At 33.8% G+C, this 23,164-nt stretch overlaps 1 protein-coding gene across 1 annotated transcript; it reads right to left on the bottom strand.

Annotated features, from left to right (window-relative positions):
- Positions 1-622: 622 nt before the first annotated feature.
- Positions 623-2,458, bottom strand: LOC115700557 (transcription factor TCP15-like). Its single transcript, XM_030628127.2, has one exon. The coding sequence runs from the start codon at positions 2,052-2,054 to the stop codon at positions 744-746; it is 1,311 nt and encodes a 436-aa protein (XP_030483987.2). The 5' UTR covers positions 2,055-2,458; the 3' UTR covers positions 623-743.
- Between the last annotated feature and the right edge of the window lie 20,706 nt (positions 2,459-23,164).

Here is a 23,164-nt window from a genome sequence, read left to right as displayed (position 1 = left end):
ATGATAATATCTAGCTAGGAGTAGGAGATCTTAATTGCCTCAAGTGGAATATTTTTCTTTTCTTAATTTCGTCTTAATAATGAGAATGATATTAAGTTTCTCACTTAATTTTACTGGTATATATAATCCTACCAATAATTGAGTGATAAATTTTTTAATCATTTCTATTTAGAATTATGTTAGTCAAAGTGATAATTATTATATATATGTTTAGTCCTAAAATATTAAGAAGATATAAATATAGTAAGATCATAAAATAAATTGCATGCATGGAAGTATTTTACTGATGTGCCAAACAACAAAACATGACAGGACTGTGTCATATTTAATGAATATATATAAATATATATTAATGAACAGAAAAACAGTCAATATGTGTAACAGTACTGTAAGTATTGTTCAGATCATACTCACACCAAAAATGAACATAGCAGAAAACCAACCAACACCAAAACCATGTCAACCTATAATCGATCTTCAGGATATCAAACCCTACTAATTAATTACTCACTCTTAACTCAAACACTATAAACTCGAATTTAGAGCACCAAACATGTGTTTTGTTGCACACAAATATAAATATCTATATATACTTATATATTTTGTAAGATCAGAGTAGAGAGAGGCGAATTAAAATAATATCTATATATGTAAAAGGAAAAAAGAAATAAAAATCAAATCGTACGCATATATAATCTGTAATTGATATTGGATCTATATATATATATATATAGTAGCTGCAGTCACCGATGACTAGTAGTACTGCTAGTATCATCTCCACAACCACCGGGATGTTGGTGGGATGCAGCAGTCACCGGAGACTCATTAATAATCGGCCTAAAAGCGTTGAGCAAGTGGCTATGGCTGTCATTGCTGCAGCCTGTTCCCGAACCAGGCATTAAGGCCACCGGAGGAAAATTCATGAAATGCAAAGGTGCTCCTCTATACATATTATTATTAGAAGTTGTAGTAGTACTGCTACTCGTCCACATGGGATCGTGTTGATTATGCGAACCCCCCCATATTGACCCGGCAGCAGCAGCAGCAGCAGCAGCTAAGTGATTATTATTACCAGCAGAATTATTGGGCAACATCCAAAATGCCGCCGGTATGGGATTACTAATGTTATGACTTTCCTGAACTGAACCCGAACTAGATTGCAACAAATAACCGTTGTTACTGTTACTATTATTATTGTTACTCTGTGCGGAAGACAAGTCCTCCTCTGGTCCGGCCCGTCGCTTTCTTTGCCCGCCGGCGCCGGCTTCACTCTGCTCTAGGCTGCTTGCAGCAGCTGCCTCATGATGCAGCTCTTGCTTTGTTTGCATCATCATTGCGCTAACATTCCCAGAACCAAAATTCAACATCATTGGCAGTGAGGAAGAGGATGTTGATGATGATGATGATGAATTGACTTGTGAAGAGGTCAATAACCCTATCCCTCCTGAGAACAAAGCCCGGCGTTGCTGAGATTCATCCATCATTACAGTACTACCAGCACCCCTCTCCCACTCTGCTCCTGATGAAGTTGTTCGTATAAACTGTGATGCAGCCGCAAGCGCACCGAAGTTGTAATTAGGGTTAAAGTAAGAGCTCCGGAAGTGCGATGGCGCTGACATACTTGAGCCGGAGCTCCGAAGGGATATGTTTAGAGATGTAAAGTTCGCGGGAATTGTCCCGGTCCCCGTGGCGGCGATCACTGAGGGCTCGGCTTGCTGAAGAAGCCACTCAATAGTTTCGCCGTCGGATTTGTGACCCAGCTCTCTGGTCAACTGAAAAACCCTAGCAGCGCAAGTGGCAGGCATTCGGATGCGACGGCCACGGCCATCAACTTTAGTATGCCTATCCTTGGTCGAGGTACGCTTTGGAGGAGCCTTCTTTGATGGCTCGGTTACTTGGAGAGAACCGGCCCGATTTGGGTCGGATGGTACGGGTACTGTTATGGCTAAGGAGTTGTAGCCCGGGTTGGAGCATGCTTGGTCATCTTCCTTTTTCTCTAATAACTGGAGTGGGAAATTAGGCCTGCGGATCCCATTTTCAGCTTCCATGATCATATGGCTACTTTTTTATGTGTTTTTGGGGTATTATTTTTTTGGTTCTTTTGATTTTTTTTTTTCTTTTTTCACTTGGTTGGGTGTTAGTATACCTGTAGATGATCCTCAATTCTATCACTTAGTGGTGGCCAAGTGGGTCTCTTTAGAATTCCTTTCATATGGGAGTTTGGCCAAGTGAAGTTGTTTTCTGTGTGTGTGTGTGTGTGAGAGAGAGAGAGAGAGAGAGAGAGAGAGAGAGAGAGAGAGGAGAGGATAAGAAGAAGAGGAGGGCAAGCTTTAAGCAACAAAAATAATGAGTATGAATTATATGTGTGTGTTTTGTTTTTTGTTTTTGTTTTATTTTTTTTTTCCTTGAATTTCTTCTTCAATTCAAATGAATCATTATATTTTTTTACAAAGTAAAATAAAATGAATTATAATTCAATTAATTAATTGAATTTAAGAAAAAGAAAATAAAGGGGGTGTGCCCTTTTATTGTGGTTGGACAGTCCCTTGATTCAGACTCCACGTGCGGTGCTCTTTTATCATTCAATCGCCAAAGACAGTGGTGGTAGCCGGGGCAAACCTGTATGGGACCCAGTCTGATCACAAGTCAAAAATAAGATTAAAGAAAATAAAATAAAATAAAATAAGAAACTGATTGGTGAAGGAAAGATGATAAAAGTGGCTCCCACATCATCCCCTTCTTCGCGCAATCATTGCTATTTTGCTCTGCATAATTCAATTCTTTCCATGGCTCCTGCTTTTTAATTATCATATGTATATCTATATTTAAGTTTTCTATATCTCTCTATAAATATTTTTTCCATTTTATATATATACACATATAGAATTATGATATATTATTATTTGGTTCTTAAAATAATATATATATATACACAATATTATTTGGAAACCAGATAATGTTTTTTCTTTTTCACAAAAATGAAAAATAAATAAATAATTATAAAGATAAGGTTTTTCTATTGTTATTTTACGAAATATATGTTTAAGAGCGGTCTACAGTTCTGGACCTCTGGTTGGAATAAAAAGAAAATGAAGAGAGTATCAACTGAATATAATATCAATTTAGGAAGAAAAAAAGAATATAATATCATGTGAATTGCCTTTATATATTATACACTATATACTCTTCTCTCTTCATTGAAAAGCAAATTTTTTCAAATAAACTCATGAATGGTTCGTGGGGTCGATCTAACAATTTCTTTTTTTTTTTTTGGTCCAATTAATCTTCAATGTAGTTATTATTAGAATCCTTGTATAAATATATATATATATATATATATTTATATATACTACATAAATTATGAATGTAGCCCACAGTGTATATATATTTATTACATACTCTTTCATTTTTTTTTTTGAAAATACATATTCTTTATTTAGGGTTAGCTAACACACTAGTAAACGGGAGAGCGGTCACTAATTCATTTGATGATATTGTGTCACTAATTGTTTCTGAGAGTACTGTTGGAAGCTCGTATATTATATACCTTATGAATATCTCTAATGATTACCTTCCTTTCTAAGCATTTAATATCCTAAAAACAACTTTTGCCCAAAATAACACAACTACAAAATTAACCTATATCTTCAGTTTTTTCGCTACAATATGTATTCAGCTTGTAAAAAACTCGAACTAGATGTTCCAAGCCAAAAAAAAAAAAAAAAGGTATTGTAGTAACCAAACACGTATGAGGTACTTTTGTCTTTGGTTATTATGAATAACTGAATACAAAAGGTTACCATATTTGAAATCCAGTAAGGAGAGATATTTTATGTGGGTTATTATTACAAAACAACAAAAGACATAAGGTTTAAAATTTTTTATTTTAATTTGTTGTTGTTTTTTTTTTTTTTTGGAAAAAGCCTGTTGTCATCAATTAAAATGGTAAGTCATTTACAACAACAAAGTTTATAAGTAGCACAATACAATCCCACCAAAAGCAAGATTTGCCAACCCGTGAGCAGTCATATTAGTTGTACGTTTGACATGAGTTACATCCACATTAGGAAAAAAAGATAAAAGACTAGAGATATCTACAATCAAATCTTAAATAGAAGAAATTGCAAACGAAGATTGGTACAAAGCATTGGAGACCCGCAGAGCATCCGTTTCAACTTGAGTAATTGGCAATTAAAGTTGAAGTGTCCAAATTAAGCTATGAAACATCACTAGTGCCTCCGTTTCATAAGACTCAAAGTTACCAGTGATTGTTTGAAAGAGCAACTTTAACATTGTCGAATGAGTCACGTGTTGGGTTTTATGCCCTAAATAAAACTAATCAGATTTACTTATATATTAATATAGATCAGAAATAACATTTAATGTTGCATGGTTCACATGATTTATTTCATGATTATATGTACATAATATATGAATTCTATTTAAGTCCAGAACATATCAATTTGTTAATGATTATAGTGTTGTCAACACAGTGGAATATAATCTTAATTATATGTTCGAAAGTTTATTCCCTGATTTGTCAGAACACTGGATTTAGACTGACATGGTATAATCAGCGATATGTACTCTTACACCTTGGATAAGTGTTATGTCCTTTCCAGGACATTGGAAAAGTTTACCAGCATCGGATGTATGGAGTATACATCGGAAGGGACCAATATTGAACTTTGATTAGATATATTAGAATTTACCGTAATATCTATTCAATTCAATATCACCTGTTGATCCTAGATCAAATGATCTTAATCCTGATATGATTAGGTTAAATCTCAAGAGTGTTATTCGTGTTCTTTGATTTGTTAGTTAAGCCTACTTTTGGGTCAGGGTGATACGTACATTTTGGGAACACGATAGTGCAATTGAGTGGGAGCGCTAACATAAATATGGAATCTATAGCTTCTATCTGGCGAATAGAAAGTAAAGGATGATTTCCTTCGAGCTTAACCAAACGAAAATAAATGGTGGAGATCTCATTTCACTTAGCTGAAATGTCATTTATACAGGGTTAAGTGTTTTAAGGATAAAATACATTGTAGGGTGTTACGGTAATTTAATCCTTTTACAGTGTAAATCATCTATATAGAGGATCATTGATCACATTAGGGTTATAACAATGGATAACTAATGACGTGTCTATATCGTGGAACACATAGAGCGTTCTATATACTGAGAGTGCAATTCTAAGTTCTATGCGTGGATTCAATGAAGAATTAATAAGTCAGTGAATTTAAGATATAAATTCTTGATCTACTTATTGGAAGCTCGGATATATAGACCCATGGTCCCCATACTAGTTGAGACCATACTGCTTGTAAGACTCAGTTAATTGATTTTGATTAATCAATTATAAGACTTTATGTGTCTAATTAATAATATATTAAATGAAAATATTATTTAATAATTAATTTTAGTTATTAAATAATTAGAATTGACATTTAAATGGTTGAATTTGAAAATTGGCGTTTTTGAGAAAATCAGATGCAAGAATGATAAAACAGCAAAATTGCATAAGTGAGGCCCATTATCCAAGCCCATGGTTGGCCACACTTATAGGGTTTTATCATTTATTTTTTCATTATTTTAATGCCAAATAATTCTAACCTAAACCTAGGTGGTTACCTATAAATAGATAGTGATAGCTCTCATTAACACTTAACTTTGTGAACTTCTGTCAGATGAAAACTGAGCCTTTATCTTTTCTCTATAGGCCGAACCTCTTCCCTTCTCTTTTCTTCTCTAAATTTTCGAAATCCTTGAGTGAATGAGTGAGTGCCCAATACATGAAGTGGTATCTCAATCATAGTGTGTAAAACTATGGAAAATCAACCAACAAGAAGGAGAATCAGCATCAAAGGAAGGAGAGAAAGAGATCCAGGTTCAAATATTGATAATGCTCTGCTACAGAAAGGAATCAAGGGCTAGATATCTGAACGGAAGGAGTCATTATATTCCGCTGCACCCAATGTAAGGTTTCCTAAACTTTATATGTGTTTCTTTCATTATTTTAGAATTCATATTAGGATGTTAATGAAACATACTTGTTAGTAAATCTAGATCCTGGTAAAATATATCCAACATCACGAACTATAGCCCCCACACTAGTAACTTATTAGCTGCATCGACATTTAACTTAGGGTTTCTAACCATTGGAGGTGTCCACAAAACTGGTTCAACAACTGAACAAGGTAGTTGTGCTGGTGCTCTAATTTTTGGGCAGTATTTTTCTTGTGTAGACCGAAAATTCTGCAGATAATTTACTTCAAAAAATGGCCAGTTTTTTGGCTGGCTTAGCTTTGTTTCCATGTATCACTCGGTTTCTCTCTGTCCAGATCAACTAAAGAGTGCAAAATATTTGTTCCATTTCAACATGTATATGTAAATTGTAGACAAATGAATGATAGTCTCCCTTGCGCATTGCGACAAATTGGACCAGTCAAGAACTTGATTCGAATGACGCCAAACTGCTTGTGCGTACTTACAGCCAAAAAGAGCATGGCCAATAGATTCCCATGCTTGGTTGGAAATAGAGCAAGTAGAATCCATAATGATTTTTTGTGGTAACTAAAATGACCAAAAGAATTTCAACCAATGATCTGCCAAAGAAGAGCTTGAGTTGTTATCAATGTCTTCAAAGGACGCTGCATAATGATAACCCATTTGAATAGAATAAATACCAGACGTGTGGTGATGCCAGATGAGGGTATCATCATTCCTAAAAAAATTCAAATGTATTGTCAAAATACAATCAACATCTAATCAAGAAAACCATTGGTTGAGTAGCGCCACATCCAATTGTCTCTCATCAGTTATGAGATCAACTCCATCTGAAGGACCCGAATAGAAGAATTATTGGAAAGTGAAGTACCCCAAAATCAAAGGGTCAACACCACATTTAACTCGGCAACTTTCACCTATTTTCCACCATCAACCTAATGAGAGTAATTCCTAGATAAAAAGAGAGAATGATTCAATACATAAAAACTTTCTTTTTACTGACAGTATTACATGCTCAACGGATACAATACACTCTTGAATATGCTCCTATTTATAGTACAAAGAAGATGATTCTAGAAAAGAAATATTTTAGGGAATATACATAGTACAAAAGGATCCCTGAATTTTAGGAATCAAATAACAGAATTGTATAATTAATAGACTAATGATTAGCTTTCATCATCCTAATCATTGTGGTCCTCACCAGATTCGGTTGAGGCAATTCCATTATTTTCAACACGCCCCCTCAAGATGTGATGTGGTGTGTATGTGACAGCAAGCTTGTTTTTAAGATAATGGAATTGAGATATGTTGAGTGATTTAGTAAGAATATCATCCACCTCCTCTTCTGTTGGAATGTACCTAACTTCAACTTCTTTGTTCAACACTTTGTCAATGAAGAAATGCACATCGATCTCGATGTGTTTGGTTCTCAAGTGAAAAATAGGGTTGGAGGCAAGTTTTCGTGCACCAAAGTTATCGCACCAGATCACAGTAGGTTCTTTACAATCAATTCCAATTTTAGAGAGAAGAGATTTTAGCCAGACTATTTCGATGCAAGCTTGAGCCAAAGTTCTGTATTTTCGATTCTGTACTTGATCGGGCTACTGATTTTTATTTCTTAAAACACCAGCTAACAAGGTTGTTTCCAAAGTATACATAGTAGCCTATTGTGGATTTTCTATCATCTAAACAACACAAAAATGGGAAAAACTAGGGTTCCTGAAATTGCCCCAACCAGAATTTCGGTTCTGTGGGGGTTTCTTGGGAGCCAACCGGAATTTCGGTTCCTACAGGCCCCTCTGAACCGGAATTCCGGTTCGGTGCAAGAAAGGCTAAAAAATTCTATAACTCAACCAAATCAACCCTAATTCGAACCAAACTTTCCAGACCTGTTTTATGCAACCTAGAGAACATATACAAGGCAACAAAACACTACTACATGCACAAATACAAAAACCACCATGAGAGTGCAAAGTTTGAGCTCTTAAGCTCAAACCTTGAACAAATCTCAAAAACTACCACCAAACCAGCTCTAATCAGCAATTCTAACCATAATTTAACTTCAAAAAACACAGCAAGCAATCAAAGCAAGAACAACAACAATAACCCTCATTTCATGCAAAATTCTTAACTTTAAACTTAAGAAATAACAAAAGAGGAACTAGAAAACTTACCAAAGCTTGAAACCTCAACAAAGATGCTATCTAAACCCAATATTGCTGAAGAAAAACCCAAGGCTCTTGCTGGTTTCTAGGGCTCACGAGAGAGAGAAGAGAGAAGGAGAATTGGTTTTTTCCTTAGTTGTGTAAAAATGAAGTAAATTAATCCTTTTTTTTTGATAAATTAATTTTCAGCCAACATAAATCAAATAAATCAACTTAAAATAACCCAATTCAACTCACTAAAGGCAAAAGTATATGGGGCAAAATGACCATTTTTCCCCTCCCACACTAAAAGGGTTTAGAAGGCACTAAAGGGTATTTTGGGAAATTCTAAATTCTCGACTATTCTCGACATTCTCAATGTCTAACTATATCGCCCCGCTATACTAAAAATACTAAGATGTGATTCTAATAGCCAAACACCATGTTCCAATGTTGTCGGGCACTGAACATGCAAAATTATGAAATTTCTATATATGACATATACAATGCATTCTGAATTCAAATAAATCACTATAAATTAATAATTTAGAATTAATAAATAATTTTCATAATTAAACCCTAATTATATGCTAATTTCCAAATTAAAGCTAAGCGATCTTTACACTTGCACTCACATGGTTTCTCGTCGATACATAAGTTAGTAGTTCGTACATTTTTGTCTCGCATAAGACTGTTCAGCCAACCGAGTTATAAACATACTCTACAAATTATATTTCTAACGTGTTGTTCCATGCCAAGTGTACTTATGATTGCATGTTTGAGATCTTCGTTCTTCCCAGCTCGACACGTGTCCTCTTCTGGTGTGCTTACCAAATTTTGGGTATAACCATTGCCCCTTAAAAAGTTTTTTTTTAATAAAAAGAGCTTTTTAATTATTACAAAGGGTATTTTTGTCATGCTCCTCTTTTTGAAAAGACGCATGTCCTCTGATTTTAGCGATTGTGCGATTTCGAGGTACATCAGAATAAATGACCATCTTTTCCACTTCTACTTTGAATCATGTCTGTAGGATCAAGCCCTTATCTGATCTAACGAAGCCACTATTATGGGTATAAAGTAAGAAAAAAGGAACCACCTTTGCATTATTCCCTCAATTTTAGAAAGTCTGAAAAAACTCTTAAGCTTCTTCGTCAAGGATCACCGTTGAGTTCGTCCGAGGACTTGCATGCCATCTCTGTCCTTGACCTTTTTCCTGCGAGTTTCTTCCAACTTCATCCTCTCAAAGTGATCCTTGCTTCGTTCGAAGATTTGTAGACGGAGTAACTAGTCATTGCCCTAAGCCATAACTTCAAACAATAAGTTTCTTTCTTCTTTCTCATGTTTGTTACATTGTGTGGATTTGTTACTTAGTTTGTTTGTATCATTGTCATCTCATCTGGCCTTGGTAGTTTTTAGGGTTTAAATTGTATCTAGGTTCATACTAGGGTTCAGGCAATATGTAGGTTATTTTAAGATATCCAACTCCTTGCCTTTGGGTTTGATATAATTCTCTCCAGGGATTGGGACTGCTTTTTTCCTGCAATAATGTCCCACTCTAGTTCAGGAATATATCGTCCAGAAGTTTTAGAGTTTGAGTTCCCTACAGAATTAACCATCCCGTATAAACCCAACCCTTCAAAACCGACCTGCAAATAAGATTTGAACGATGCTAGGGTTAGGGAACATGTAGTGAGAACCCAACAGGAAGATATTGTTAGTCGCTACAGGCGTTTCTTGCAAGAAATCTCTGAAGGTAAACGTCAATTCTTGCGAGAAGCAGCCTGGCCGGAACCTTCCAGCGTGTCCTTTATTCCTGTGGCAAAGCCTTTGTTTTTACCTAACATCACGATTGCTTTTGAACCAGGTGAATTGGATTTTGAAATTATGCCTCCCAAGCCACGTACATCAAAGACTCCCCAGAACCCCAATGTCACCTTTGAGGCTGAGTTGATAGAATTGAAGGTGCGGTCTATCTCAGGCTACACGGGCGAGATGCTAAAGACCTGCGCGATCGAACTTGGGCAATCATGCCAAGTTAGATCAGTACGGGAGGGTGAGTTCAGTTGTTACCCCCTGCGTGTTTTGCAAACAGTATTCCGGGGACCAGTGGTGAAACTAGTACCAGTGGTTCAACTGGTATGGGCGCCTGGAGCCTTGAACATATCAGTGCAGGGGCCTCGCTTCCTCTTCGAGACTACTTCAAGGACTACATAAATCACATTGGAGTTGCCCCATTCCAGTTGAATCCCATCTCCTACAGGATTCTCTATAGTTTGAAAGTCTTATACAAAATTCTGAACTGGGGGTGTCCCACACCAGTAGAGATTGAGTATCTTTACTCAGTTACAGCCGTTCCGTCAAGGAAGAACGCCGCAGGGGGCTTTTGCTATGTCGATACTCATTCTAGCGAGCCTAAAATTATTGTAGACTTGCCAAATAAAGTATCCTTCAAGAACAACTTCTTTTGGACGTCTAGTCTCTCCCCCAGGCACAACCACGTTTCGCAAGCTTTGTAAGTGATTTTTCTCTTCTCGCTCATTTACATCAATCTCTGTTTTCAAGTTTATGGCCAATGTTTTGTTTTGACAGCTCTCTTGACGAGGCCTACTCCTACCCCCGAGATGGTGAGTAGGCACAGGCGCCTGATAACTCTTCCCTATGGTCTTCAATCATGCAATTTCCTTTTGAACGAGGCCAACCTACAATCGGTGGGCCTTCTCACTGACAAGGAATATAGTTGTGATTACAAGATTTCCAAGGATTCTTCTTGGCAGCAGATTACTGTTCCGATTGGGGACCAGGCCTGGAATCGCTTGGCCTAAGCACAATACCTTCAAAACATTGCCCCTCGGGAATCCAGTGAAGGAGCATCCCGAGGTAATCAATGTGGTTGGTCTCCTACTATACTTAGGGCTAAACGTGATACATTAGTCACCTTCCAAGACTCCCACCTTAATTTTTATATTTGGAATTCCCTTCTCGTGGACCGCATTGCTCATAAGTTTGACAGTTGGTATCCTAGATTCCACGTCTAGGTTAACTGTCACGAGTCATATTATGATATAGCTGAGCAATATGGTACTATTGAAGATAGGGCAGGTCACATAGATGCGAGCTGGGATTTAGAACCAATCGAGCTTTTTGATATATTCAAGATTACAGGCTGTAGGGATTTTAGTAGATATTATGGTCCCTTTGCCCCTTCATCTAGTGACAGCTCACCTTCTAGTGACCTTGGTAGATCCCTTAGGTAGAAAATTATATTCTCCCCTTTTTCATCAGCCTTTTTAATAATTGTAACGCCTTGTCTTGTTTTTCAGACATGGGTTATGAAGATATCATGGACCGAAAAGGGAAGAAAATGACAACCAACCCTTGGGTCCCTACAGCTGCCGAAGTGGTTCCTCCTAAGAGGCAAAGGAAAACCATCGCCCATAAGAAGAAATCACTGGCCGAGCCCATCGATCTCGAGGTTTGTGACAACAAGATCCAAGAGCAAGTTCCTCCTCAAGTCGTTTTCGACGCCAATGCTTCTCGTCCTTAGGCAACCCCCGCCACTGCTTCTTTGAGCAAGGCCATTGAGACCTTGTCGGCCACAGCAGGAGAGGTCGGGTCTGAATTTTCCCAAGCATATGGAGTTGCCTGTTGACGCAAACTTCAAACTCTTCTTCCCCCTGATTGAAATTTTCTCAATCTTAGGAGTCCAAAAGAGATGCTTTCAAGGAGCTTGGACTATAACTTCATGGTACATTGGCTTTGTTATTATAATTATATTATTCTTTTTATACCTTTCTCATATTCATCTGTTTGTAATTCTCCAGGCTTCTTTTGCTTCTTTTTCTTCCAATCGACTACTCTTTGAGCGGCTCGAATACTTAGAGGGCGAGGTCCACAAATTACTATCCCAATGCAAGGTTGGGAGTAAGCATCGGGACGACGCCTAACAGGAAAATACCTGCCTTAAGCAAGAGGCCAAGAAAGCGAAGGAGGAAGCCAAGAAGGAAAAAGATGAAGCCGAGAAGGCAAAAAAGGAAGCTGAGAAGGCAAAAAAGGAGGCTGAGAAGACCGTCAAAGCCAAAGTCGATGAGTATGAGAAGAAGCTTGCTGAAAAAGAAGTCGAGACCGTAGAACGGTGCAAAAAGGTTTGTTTTCGCACAATATATTGGGCTTGGATGAAGAACCCTAATATGGACACCAACTTCTTGGAGGAGAAGGAAGAGGAAACTTTAGCCCTTTGCGAGAAGACCAGGATGGAGGAGGAAGATGGCGAGGTCAAGGAAGAAGAAGAAGAACTGTCAAAGTCTCCCAGCATGTAGACTTGGTTATTTGTTTATCTCCCTTTTCTCTTTTAGAAAATGGCCCCTTGGCCAAGACAATGGTTTCCCCTGGTGGCACTTTTTTTTTTTGTAAAGACAAATTTGCAAGGTTGGATGGCCAACTTTGATTTTTTAATGCCTCATACTTTTAAGTTTAAACTTTAATATGTGGATGTTTGCTTGCGCTTCATTCACAATTTAAACAATCACATGTATAAAGTTTACTAGGAATTTCCATTGCTCGTATTTTCCTCTGATGCTAAGTAGTTAATTTCCTACTTTACGCGTGAGCAGCTTTTCTGCCCAACCCTCAACCTGCGAGCCATCATTGATTCCACCTCGCAATCATAAAAAATGATCTTATTTTAAGAAAACTCAAATATATTTTTAATAAACTTGTCATCTTGTATATATTTTCATTGCTTACATGAGTAGTTAGATCTTCTACCCACGTGTTAGGTTTAAGTATTTTTTCAAGGCACTTTGACGTCTCGTTTAATACTTTCCCTTAGCGCGAGCCATTAGTATTCAACTTTATGCGCTAATCATAACTTTTGATTTTCCTTTCTCGTCAGATAGATTTTAAACCAAAAATTACAATTTTTTGATCCCTTTCTCCTTAGAAAGGTTTGATCAAGGCGTTATAACGATTCGGCCCCTCTTCCGTAAAAAAGGTTTGGTCAGGGAGTTATAACAGTTCGACCCCTCTTTCGTCAAAAAGGTTTGGTCGAGGACCTTTTAAAATGTTTTCAATTTTTTTTTTTATTTTTTGAAATGATGGGTTTGCATTGTACTCTGTATTTCCAAATTAATTTCGGTTAATCATACATATATGCCCCTCAAGTAATTTTAAGGGGTTTATGCTTTATAATTACTTGTTTGAGAGGAATGATTATTTTATTCACAACAGAAGTTCAAAATATTTCATGAGCAATGTGATTAACAATCATTAATCTCATAAGAACTTCCCCAGTTCAATTATTTATTTTATCAATCTTCCACGAGCATCTGGTTTTGATAAAACGGGTTTTGACATTCAAGGTCAATCCCTAACATACTCCCACAATTGTTTCAATATCATGGGTCAATCCTTGACATATCCCGGGGTTCGAGGTGAAGTAATCCTGGTTTTGGTTGTTTGTCTTTGAATTCTCCTAGTTAACGTCCAGCTTTCCAAGCGACAGCTTGATATGGCAACCATAGCGGGTCGATATCTACTCACATCGCAATTTTCTTATTTACAAAATGGCTTTACCGGAGTAACTGTCCCTTGTATTCTTGTGACTCGCTCCCTCTCGAGATAATTGAGGTGTCCCTTCCTCCTACAGATGAGGGTTATAATCCTTGGTCGCTCGAGTTATTGGGCAGATCGAGCTGATCATGGACATCGTCCTGCCCCTTTACATATCATTGAAAGTGTCCTTACGATATGAGACCTTTTATCTCATCTTTCAGCTGACAACACTCTTCCGTGGTATGACCAATATCCTCATGATATTCACACCGTTTAGTTGGATCCCTTTTATGCCTCGCATGTTTCATAGGTTTTGGCTCGCTAAAAACAACTTCCTGTACATGCGCGAGGTAGATATTTTCTTGAGTTTTATTGAGCTCGGTATATTAACCATAAAGAGTAATATATTTGTTGTGTTTCTTATCCTTGGGCAAGCTTTTGGAATCGTCTTTTCTCTTTGATTCTGGGGCTTCCGAATCAAATTCTCCAACAGTATCATGCCCCAGTTGTTGGGTTTTATGCCCTAAATAAAACTCTTTACAATCTGATTAGTTATCAATATAAGGAATTTGAAGTGATTAATGTTTGCATGAATTTTACATGCTAATGGTTTAATATGTTTATTACATTCACACACACAAAATCAATTAAATCCAGATCATATGTTTATTCACAATTACAGTATCGTCAACACAGTGGAATGTGATTGTGATCATATGAATCAAAAGAATAGGTCCCTGTTTCATCAGTGTTTTGGATTTACACTAATGTGATAATCAGCGATGATGTGTACTTACACTTGGAGTAAGTTTATGTTCTTTCCAGGACATTAGTAAAGTATAATAGTTTCGAATGTATGGAGTATACATTGGACTGGACCGATATTGCAACTAAGTTAAGATATTACAAACTTACCGTGATATATATATTTCCAAGTCAATATCAGTAGTTGATCTTAAGACTAAAAGAATCTAAATCCTGATATGCTTAGGCTCAACTCAGGAGTGCTATGTTGGGTTTTATGCCCTAAATAAAACTCATTTCAATATAATCAGATTTACTTATTAATATAGATCAGAAATAACATTTAATGTTGCATGGTTCACATGATTTATTTCATGATTAAATATACATAATGTATAAATTCATCTGAAACCCTTTTCACATACTTAATCATGTTTATTATGCTGTCAGCACATTGGAAAGTAAACATGACTATGTGAATAAAGATTCCTAGATTTATCAGACTTAGGGTTTTACTGATATGATAATCTACAACAGAGTTTACTTGCATTTTGAGAAATGCTATGTTCTTTCCAGAGCATTGGTTAAAGTAAAGCTCAGGTTGGATGCATGGAGTATGCATCGGAAGGGACCAATATTGAACTTTGACTTAGATTTATTAAACTTACCGTAATATCTATTCAAGTCAATATCGCCTAGTTGATCCTAGATCAAATGATCTTAATCCTATTATGATTAGGTTCAATCTCAAGAGGCTATTCGTGTTTTTTGATTTGTTAGTTAAGCCTACTTTTAGGTCAGGGTGATATGTACATGGCCGACCACTTTTGTAGGGAATTTAAACTGATATTTTCATTATTTTAATGCCAAATAATTCAAACCTAACCCTAGTGGAATGCTATAAATAGATAGTGAAGGCTTCAGGAAATTTACATTAAATTTTTACACTTTTTCCTTCAGAGAAAAATCTGAGCCTTTCTCTCTCCCTATCTTTAGCCGCCACTTCTTCTTTCTCTTCCCTCTTGAATTTCGAAATTCTTAGTGTAAGAGTAGTGCCCACACACAGCAAGTGATACCTCAACCATAGTGAGGAAGATCGTGAAGAAAGACTTTCAGCAAGAAGGAGTTTCAGCATCAAAGATTCAGAGAAAGAGATCCAGGTTCAGATATTGATAATGCTCTGCTACAGAAAGGAATCAAGGGCTAGATATCTAAACGGAAGGAGTCATATTATTCCGCTGCACCCAATGTAAGGTTTACTAAACTTTATATGTGTTTATTTCATCATTTTAGAAAGTTCATATTTAGGGTGTTAGTCAACATACTTGTGAGTAGATCTAGGATCCTGGTAAAATAATTTCCAACAACTGGTATCAGAGCCATGGTAATTGATTTGCTTGCAAGAAATTTGGACTTTAAAACGATTGTCTGATGTTTTGGATGGTATCATGTTGTATTGAGTGTTATATGATGATTGATTGATGTTTGTGAATTTTCGTGAAAAATAATTGAATATCTGTTTCTGAAATTATTTTTATTGGATAGTATGGACAAAATTAAGCAAGTTAATTTTTTACAGAACTCAATTTCGATTTAATTTTAATTAGTTGATTTTTTGAAGTTTCGAAAAAATCGGGTTGTGTCGCTGCACCACGTGCGCGCGCGGAGAGGCTGTCAGCAGCCCCCTGCGCCGAGAAACCACACCCATGCAGCCCCTTGCGCGCCCATGGACAGTATGGCATACTGTCCGTACAGCTTGCAATTTTTTTTCATTTTTTTCGTTTTTTCATGCTTTTTCATGGAATTAACTTCCGATTTTTTGTGTAGTTCTGTATTTATATATTTACTATTCTTAATTCAATTCTAATTATCATAATGAATTTATTTAATATTTTTTAAATTTAATTCATGATATTAGTGTAATTTGAATTTAAAAATAGTAAATATCTATCTTTTTTGCTTAATTATTTATCTTATTTTTAAAATTTGATTATATCTTATCTTATTTTTAAATTTAAGGTCAGATTTTAAATTTTTTAAATTATTTTTTTTTTAAATAATTTGACCTTATTTAAATTTAAAATAAGATAACTATAATCATGTAATTTTAAATAGATGTAAGATATTTTGCTAACTTTTAAATTTTGTTATTTTATTTATTTAAATTACATTTAAAATCTGAAAAAGATATTCATTTATCTTTTTTAATTTTTTATTTAATTTTTATTTATAAAATAACATTAAATTTTTAAAAGTAGTTAGCAAATTTTAAAATGATATTTAGGTTAGTTGAAACCTAATTTTTCAAAATTGTAGGTTTAATTTTAAATTTAATTTTTTTTTTAAATTTCGAAATTTTTTAAATTTTCGAAAAAATTTTCGAATTTTTTTTTTATTTAATTATTTAATTTTCGAAATTAATTATTTAAAATTAAATAAATCCTACATCCAACTATCCAGCTAACCTTGTTGTAGGAGTATGTGTTTTAGCTTGTTTGTAAGTTTTCAAAACCTATTATTACTTGATTGCAAATAGCCATGGTTACCTTTTGCCAAATCTAATGATCTGATGGCTGCCTTGGTCAAGTAAATAATTTGTAACAGGTATATTTACAATCTTCTTTCATCTGTGTATGACCTAGCAACATGATAGGACCCATCCAAAGTGTGCCTGTGTGAACCTATGTGTTTAATTTCATTATAGATGCATATAGGTTGTTGTTGCTAAATAAAATGTCATAGTTCTTGATAGATTTTATTTAGGCCCATTTAGTTTTTGGGTCTATTCAATTAATAACAGTTGTTCATTTTAAGGTCAAATTCCTCTCTTTTGGGCCTTGTGTGAGAGTTGGGAGCCATAGTAGTGGGTACGACATACTGAACCCATCACCCCCTCACATGAACCACCCCATTTGTGAAGGCCCATTTGCCTGATTTGAATAACTGTACTAGGTTAATTAAACTAGTTTAACCTAATAAAATTGATTAGCAACATAATTAATTTCATTTATTTTGAAATTAATTTAAGAAAAACATAGTTTAAAGAATTTTTTATTCTAAGCTAAACTATATGTATTTTCTTGTATTTAATTAAATATAGAATTATAACCATATAGATTCTTTCTGAAGCTTAATTTAAATTTTTCATTAAATATTCCTATTTAAGTTGATATTTAGTTATCTACCACTAATCAACTTAAATCTGAATATCTTTTGAATTTCAAATTTCAAAATTAAGTTGAGGAATTTTAGGCATTGGTTATTAAGATTCTTTAGATATTTTTTAAGTTAATATGTTTTCGAATATTAACTTAAAATGGAATATTTTAGATATTTTTTAAGTTAATATCTTTTCGAATATTAACTTAAAATGGAATATTTTCAAATTAAGTGGTTACAACTTAATTTTTGATATTTAATTAAATTTAAATTTGAAAATATTTAAGTTCTAGATTTTTTCTAATACAACTTAAATTAGATATTTTTTCAAATTTTGTGGAAAAGATACTTAGTCAAATAAGATATTTTCTAGATAGTTATTTCTAGACTACTTATTATTTCTAATATTAAATAGGAAAATATTATACATTGTGAAATTAATTATTTAAATAATTAATTTTGGTACAATTTATTTTAAGTATATTTTTCCTAGTATTAAATTAGAGATTAATAATTAAGCATTCTCTACACTTAATTATTTATTTCTTGAATTTAATACATTTAATTAATTTGAAAATTGAATATCTAAGTTGATTTTCATCATGATACTTAAATATTTTTTTTTCATGAAACTTAATTAAATAGAAAATTATTTTTTGGTTGAAATTTATTTTTTCAACTAAATTTAAATAATTTTCAAAATATATATATATATTTTTATTTATTTTATTAATCAAATTTCGAAATTACATTTCTTAAATGCTAGAATTTCGAATTATATTTGAAAAAGAGATTAAAGTTGTAAATTATTTATTTTAATTTTGGACCAACTTAAATCAATGATTTTTTCATTTAATGATTAATTAAAATAAATGAAGTAAAATATATTTTATTAGAAATTTAATTAATTAGTCAAAAGAAAATCTAGATAGGTGATATTTTTGCTTGAAGTATTTTTCTAGTGTATTTAATTAAATAGAAAATTAATATTTAAGTTGATTTTCATCATCATACTTAAATATTTGAAATTTTTCTTATATATTTAATTAAATAGGAAAATTATATTTTTTGTTGTAAATTAATTTTATTAATTAATTTTGGGCCAACATTAAATTAGAATAATTTTTCCACAATTTATTTTTTATTTTAACATGCATTTTCGAAAATTGTATCCTTAAATACTTTAATTTTTCGAAATGCAATATATATTTATAGAAATTTAAATTTGAGTTGTAAATTAATTTAAATTAATTTTGTAACGACTTAAATTAAATATTTTTCTAAATATTTATTGGAAATTATTACTAAGATGGAAATAATTCATGTTATTTTCATATCCATCTAAGTAAAATTTATAAATATTAAATTAAAATTTATATTTAGAATTTTTCATTCTAAATTGGAAATTTTAATTAAATAAATATATATTTAAAATAAATAGATAAAATAAAGAGAATCAAAGAAAATACAACTCTCTTTAAATAATGAGCTTTATTATTAAGATATTCGATCTCCATTGTTGGTTTTACATCGCGTTTGTTTTAGTGAGTAATCCTCCCTAATGGAGGAACGTTCATTAGCAATTTCGCACCGTTTAATCTCGAAAGATAAGTAGTTTGTAAGTGTTTTGTATGGTATAGATCACCCTAATGGTGGCGACCATACTTGACTTGCAAATTATGAAACAATGGTGGAAGCTCATAAGATAGAATTGCCTTGACTCTCGCCTAAACGGGACAACGCTGAATTCCAATCTTGATCGAATAAAAGGTTGCTAGAATGTTTAACATTTTAGATGAGCTAACAACTCTATTCAATGGATGATAGCTTTGACTCTCGCCTAAACGGGACACTGATATCGGTTTGTTGAAAACCTTGGAAATTATTTAGGATTGTATGTTTTAGTATTTTCACTTGTCATTCCTCCTTGCTATATGTTTAATAATTTCTGAATTGTGTATGAATTTATATTGAACCATGTTATTTTCTGTTATTAAGTTGTAGTTTAATTTCGAATCTTCATTGTTGGTCTAACTTGGTTTGTTTATCTAATGAGATAAATCCCTAGTGGATTTTCACCATTAGACATACATAATAGTGTTAGATCTCGAAAGATAAATATTGTATATGCAACATCTAGCTGTTCATCAATTGATGACACCTTAGACTAGTATTTTTACGATATGAAACAAGAAGATTGTATAAATAAGATTACTTTGACTTTCGGTAATCGAAGCATCGTTGGATTCTTATTTAACAACGAAATTATCCTAATTCCTCTTAGCTTCTTCATTTCGAATTAGCTCATAACATATCATTGGATGAATGGTCTATATATCATTTAATGTCATTATGTTTTCTCTTAAGAAATTAAATGACGCATATGATTATAATCCCGAAATTCTATTCCCAATTGATATAAATCCTCAATCTTAGAAATCTCCTACTTGTATGGGCAAATCTGACTTAGAGTTTATATTAGTAGTGGTGGTCCAAGATAGAATTACTCATTATATTTGGTATAAATTTAAGTCTTTGACTTTAATTTTAGATTCCAAACAGAAATTTTCTTATATTTCTAATTCCAGTATGCAATACAGTTACACCTTCACAAGGGTTTAATATCCATCTTCTATTAATGGATTCAAACTGTATGGAATATGAGTTTAGTATTCTGTGACCAGGATCCACTTGCACTATTCTAAGAACTCTTTGATATAACTAAACCTAAGTCATCAAAACGACACAACCACATTTTTATTAATCTATGGCATTTGTATCTTGTTCATAGTGGATTTGACAAGATCAATCTCTGCAAAGAGTTAATATGCCTATATCCACTGAAAGTAGTTCATCTCATTCACAGATGGATGTACATTCAGGGGAGGATATGAGTTTTTTCGTTGTATTCTTAAAACGATAACTCTAGATTATACCTTATGCAAAGAAATTTGAAATGTTTCAAAATTTCATTAATTTCTAGCAATGGTTAAAACATTTAAGGTAAGTGGTTAAAGATCTTTCGAACTGATAGGGGTGGAGAAATAGTTAGTAGATATGCAGTTCAAAGATCATTAAATTGATTTTTGAATTATATCCAAACTTACCTCCCCAGAAATTTTGATTTGCATATTGATGATTAGTTACTAGTCATTGCCTAAATCCTTCAATGGCAATACAATTTTACAATGATGTAATTGTTGTATACTTAATGTAAATCATTACTAGATTCATGGATGACCTAATCAAAATCTTAAGAAAAGCTAGAACTGTTAACCATGGTTTTTTAGCTATTCTAAGTGATTAGGGGTGGACAACCCCATAGTCAATAGATAAGAAAGTGATTGTTTAAGCAAACACTACTTTTCTAAGATAATGACTAAGTCTGAAAATAAAGTAGCAAATAAAGGAGATATTTATTTCTTGATTCCAAAAGTGTTCTATCATCTTATTTGACATATGATGATCCCACTACCTCTGTTGTCTTGTCACAACCGAAGAGATCAATACCATTTAGTTTTCTTAGACATAATTCACGGTACCTTGTCGTAGTGGGAGAGTTCCTAGGAACTTCACTTCTTATGACTTGGGAGACACTAGTGATTAAAATCCATTGTGAGTTTAAACAAGTAATGGATTGTCAAAGATAAGAAACTAAGAAGAAAAGCCAATAGAACTATGGTTTAATCCATTCACATGGAGTAACCTAAAGTTTTCTATTACAAGGACATAAAAGGAAATTTTCGCTTATAAGTCTATTCAATGGACTTAACAAAACTTCCTGTTCCTAGTATTATAGGTTTGAGTTTATCTAAACCTATGGCTTGTGGTATACCTGGTAATTACTTACTCTAATGCAAGCAACTTACTTTAGTAAGATGCTGAAGCATTTTCTTTCTAATGGCAATCTATAGAAGCTTCACATATTCTTAGGCATAGATTTTATTTATCTAAGGAAAAGTCTCAACTATTCCAGAAAAGATAAAGCCACGAAAGAATTTCTTATATCAATAGTGAGAGGTCTCAGATATGCTTTAGTATGCCTTAGACCAGACACCTGCTGTTGACTGGGAGTAATGAGTAGGTATCAGATTAATCCAGGAGAAAAACATTGGAAGAAAATCAAGTAAATCTTAAGATTAAGAAGAGGAACTATATGTTAGTCTATAAGAGTGTGTTTAAAACTCTTAGACTACACCACATCAGATTTCGAAATTTGCCTTTGTGCTAGAAAATCTTTCTGATAAGATGGTGGTTACTCTGGGGGTGGAATAGTGATTTTGGAGAAGTGTAAAAACCTATCTGAAGTCTCTAGGTCTACCAGGAAGGGTCTGAATGTTAAAGTTACAGGAAAGGTACTTATTCAGTCTAAGGAAAGTTCTGTACATTTTTGGCACCATTCCAAATTGCCTAAACTACTAGTGTTATTTCCCTATTAACCAAAAGTAGTTGCCAAAAGTATAGAATCCAGTATCCCAAGAGAGTAGACATATAGAGAGGAATTTCACATTATCAATGATTTTGTGATTAAGGAAGAGTAATGGTGGAGAAAAGGTTGTGTTTAATTCAACCTTTCAGATCCTATTATGAGGAGTTTACTACTACTACACTTGATTTATATATCAAGGTGTTGAGATTATTTGAAACGCACTTTTTGTTTTATATTAGTGCAAGTGGGAGTTTGTTGGGTTTTATGCCCTAAATAAAACTCATTTCAATGTAATCAGATTTACTTATTAATATAGATCAGAAATAACATTTAATGTTGCATGGTTCACATGATTTATTTCATGATTAAATATACATAATGTATAAATTCATCTGAAACCCTTTTCACATACTTAATCCTGTTTATTGTGCTGTCAACACATTGGAAAGTAAACATGACTATGTGAATAAAGATTCCTAGATTTATCAGACATAGGGTTTTACTGATATGATAATCTACAACAGAGTTTACTTGCATTTCGAGAAATGCTATGTTCTTTCCAGAGCATTGGTTAAAGTAAAGCTCAGGTTGGATGCATGGAGTATGCATCGGAAGGGACCGATATTGAACTTGGACTTAGATTTATTAAACTTACCGTAATATCTATTCAAGTCAATATCGCCTAGTTGATCCTAGATCAAATGATCTTAATCCTATTATGATTAGGTTCAATCTCAAGAGGCTATTCGTGTTTTTTGATTTGTTAGTTAAGCCTACTTTTAGGTTAGGGTGATACGTACATTTTGGGAACACGTTAGTGCAATTGAGTGGGAGCGCTAACATAAACATGGAATCTATAGCTTCTATCTGGCGAATAGTAAGTAAAGGATGATCTCCTTCGAGCTTGACCAAATGAAAATAAATGGTGGAGATCTCATTTCGCATAAGCTGAAATATCATTTATACGGGGTTAAGTGTTTTAAGGATTAAATACATTGTAGGGTGTAACGGTAATCTAATCCCTTTACAGTGTAGATCATTCATATAGAGGATCATTGATCAAATTAGGATTATAACAATGGATAACTAATGATGTGTCTATATGGTGGAACATATAGAG

This window comes from Cannabis sativa, chromosome 8 (genome assembly GCF_029168945.1).
Source record: "Cannabis sativa cultivar Pink pepper isolate KNU-18-1 chromosome 8, ASM2916894v1, whole genome shotgun sequence".
NCBI classification, from domain to species: Eukaryota; Viridiplantae; Streptophyta; class Magnoliopsida; order Rosales; family Cannabaceae; genus Cannabis; species Cannabis sativa.
The sequence above is the reverse complement of the archived record's forward strand: the minus strand, read 5'-3'. Positions and strand labels throughout refer to the sequence as shown.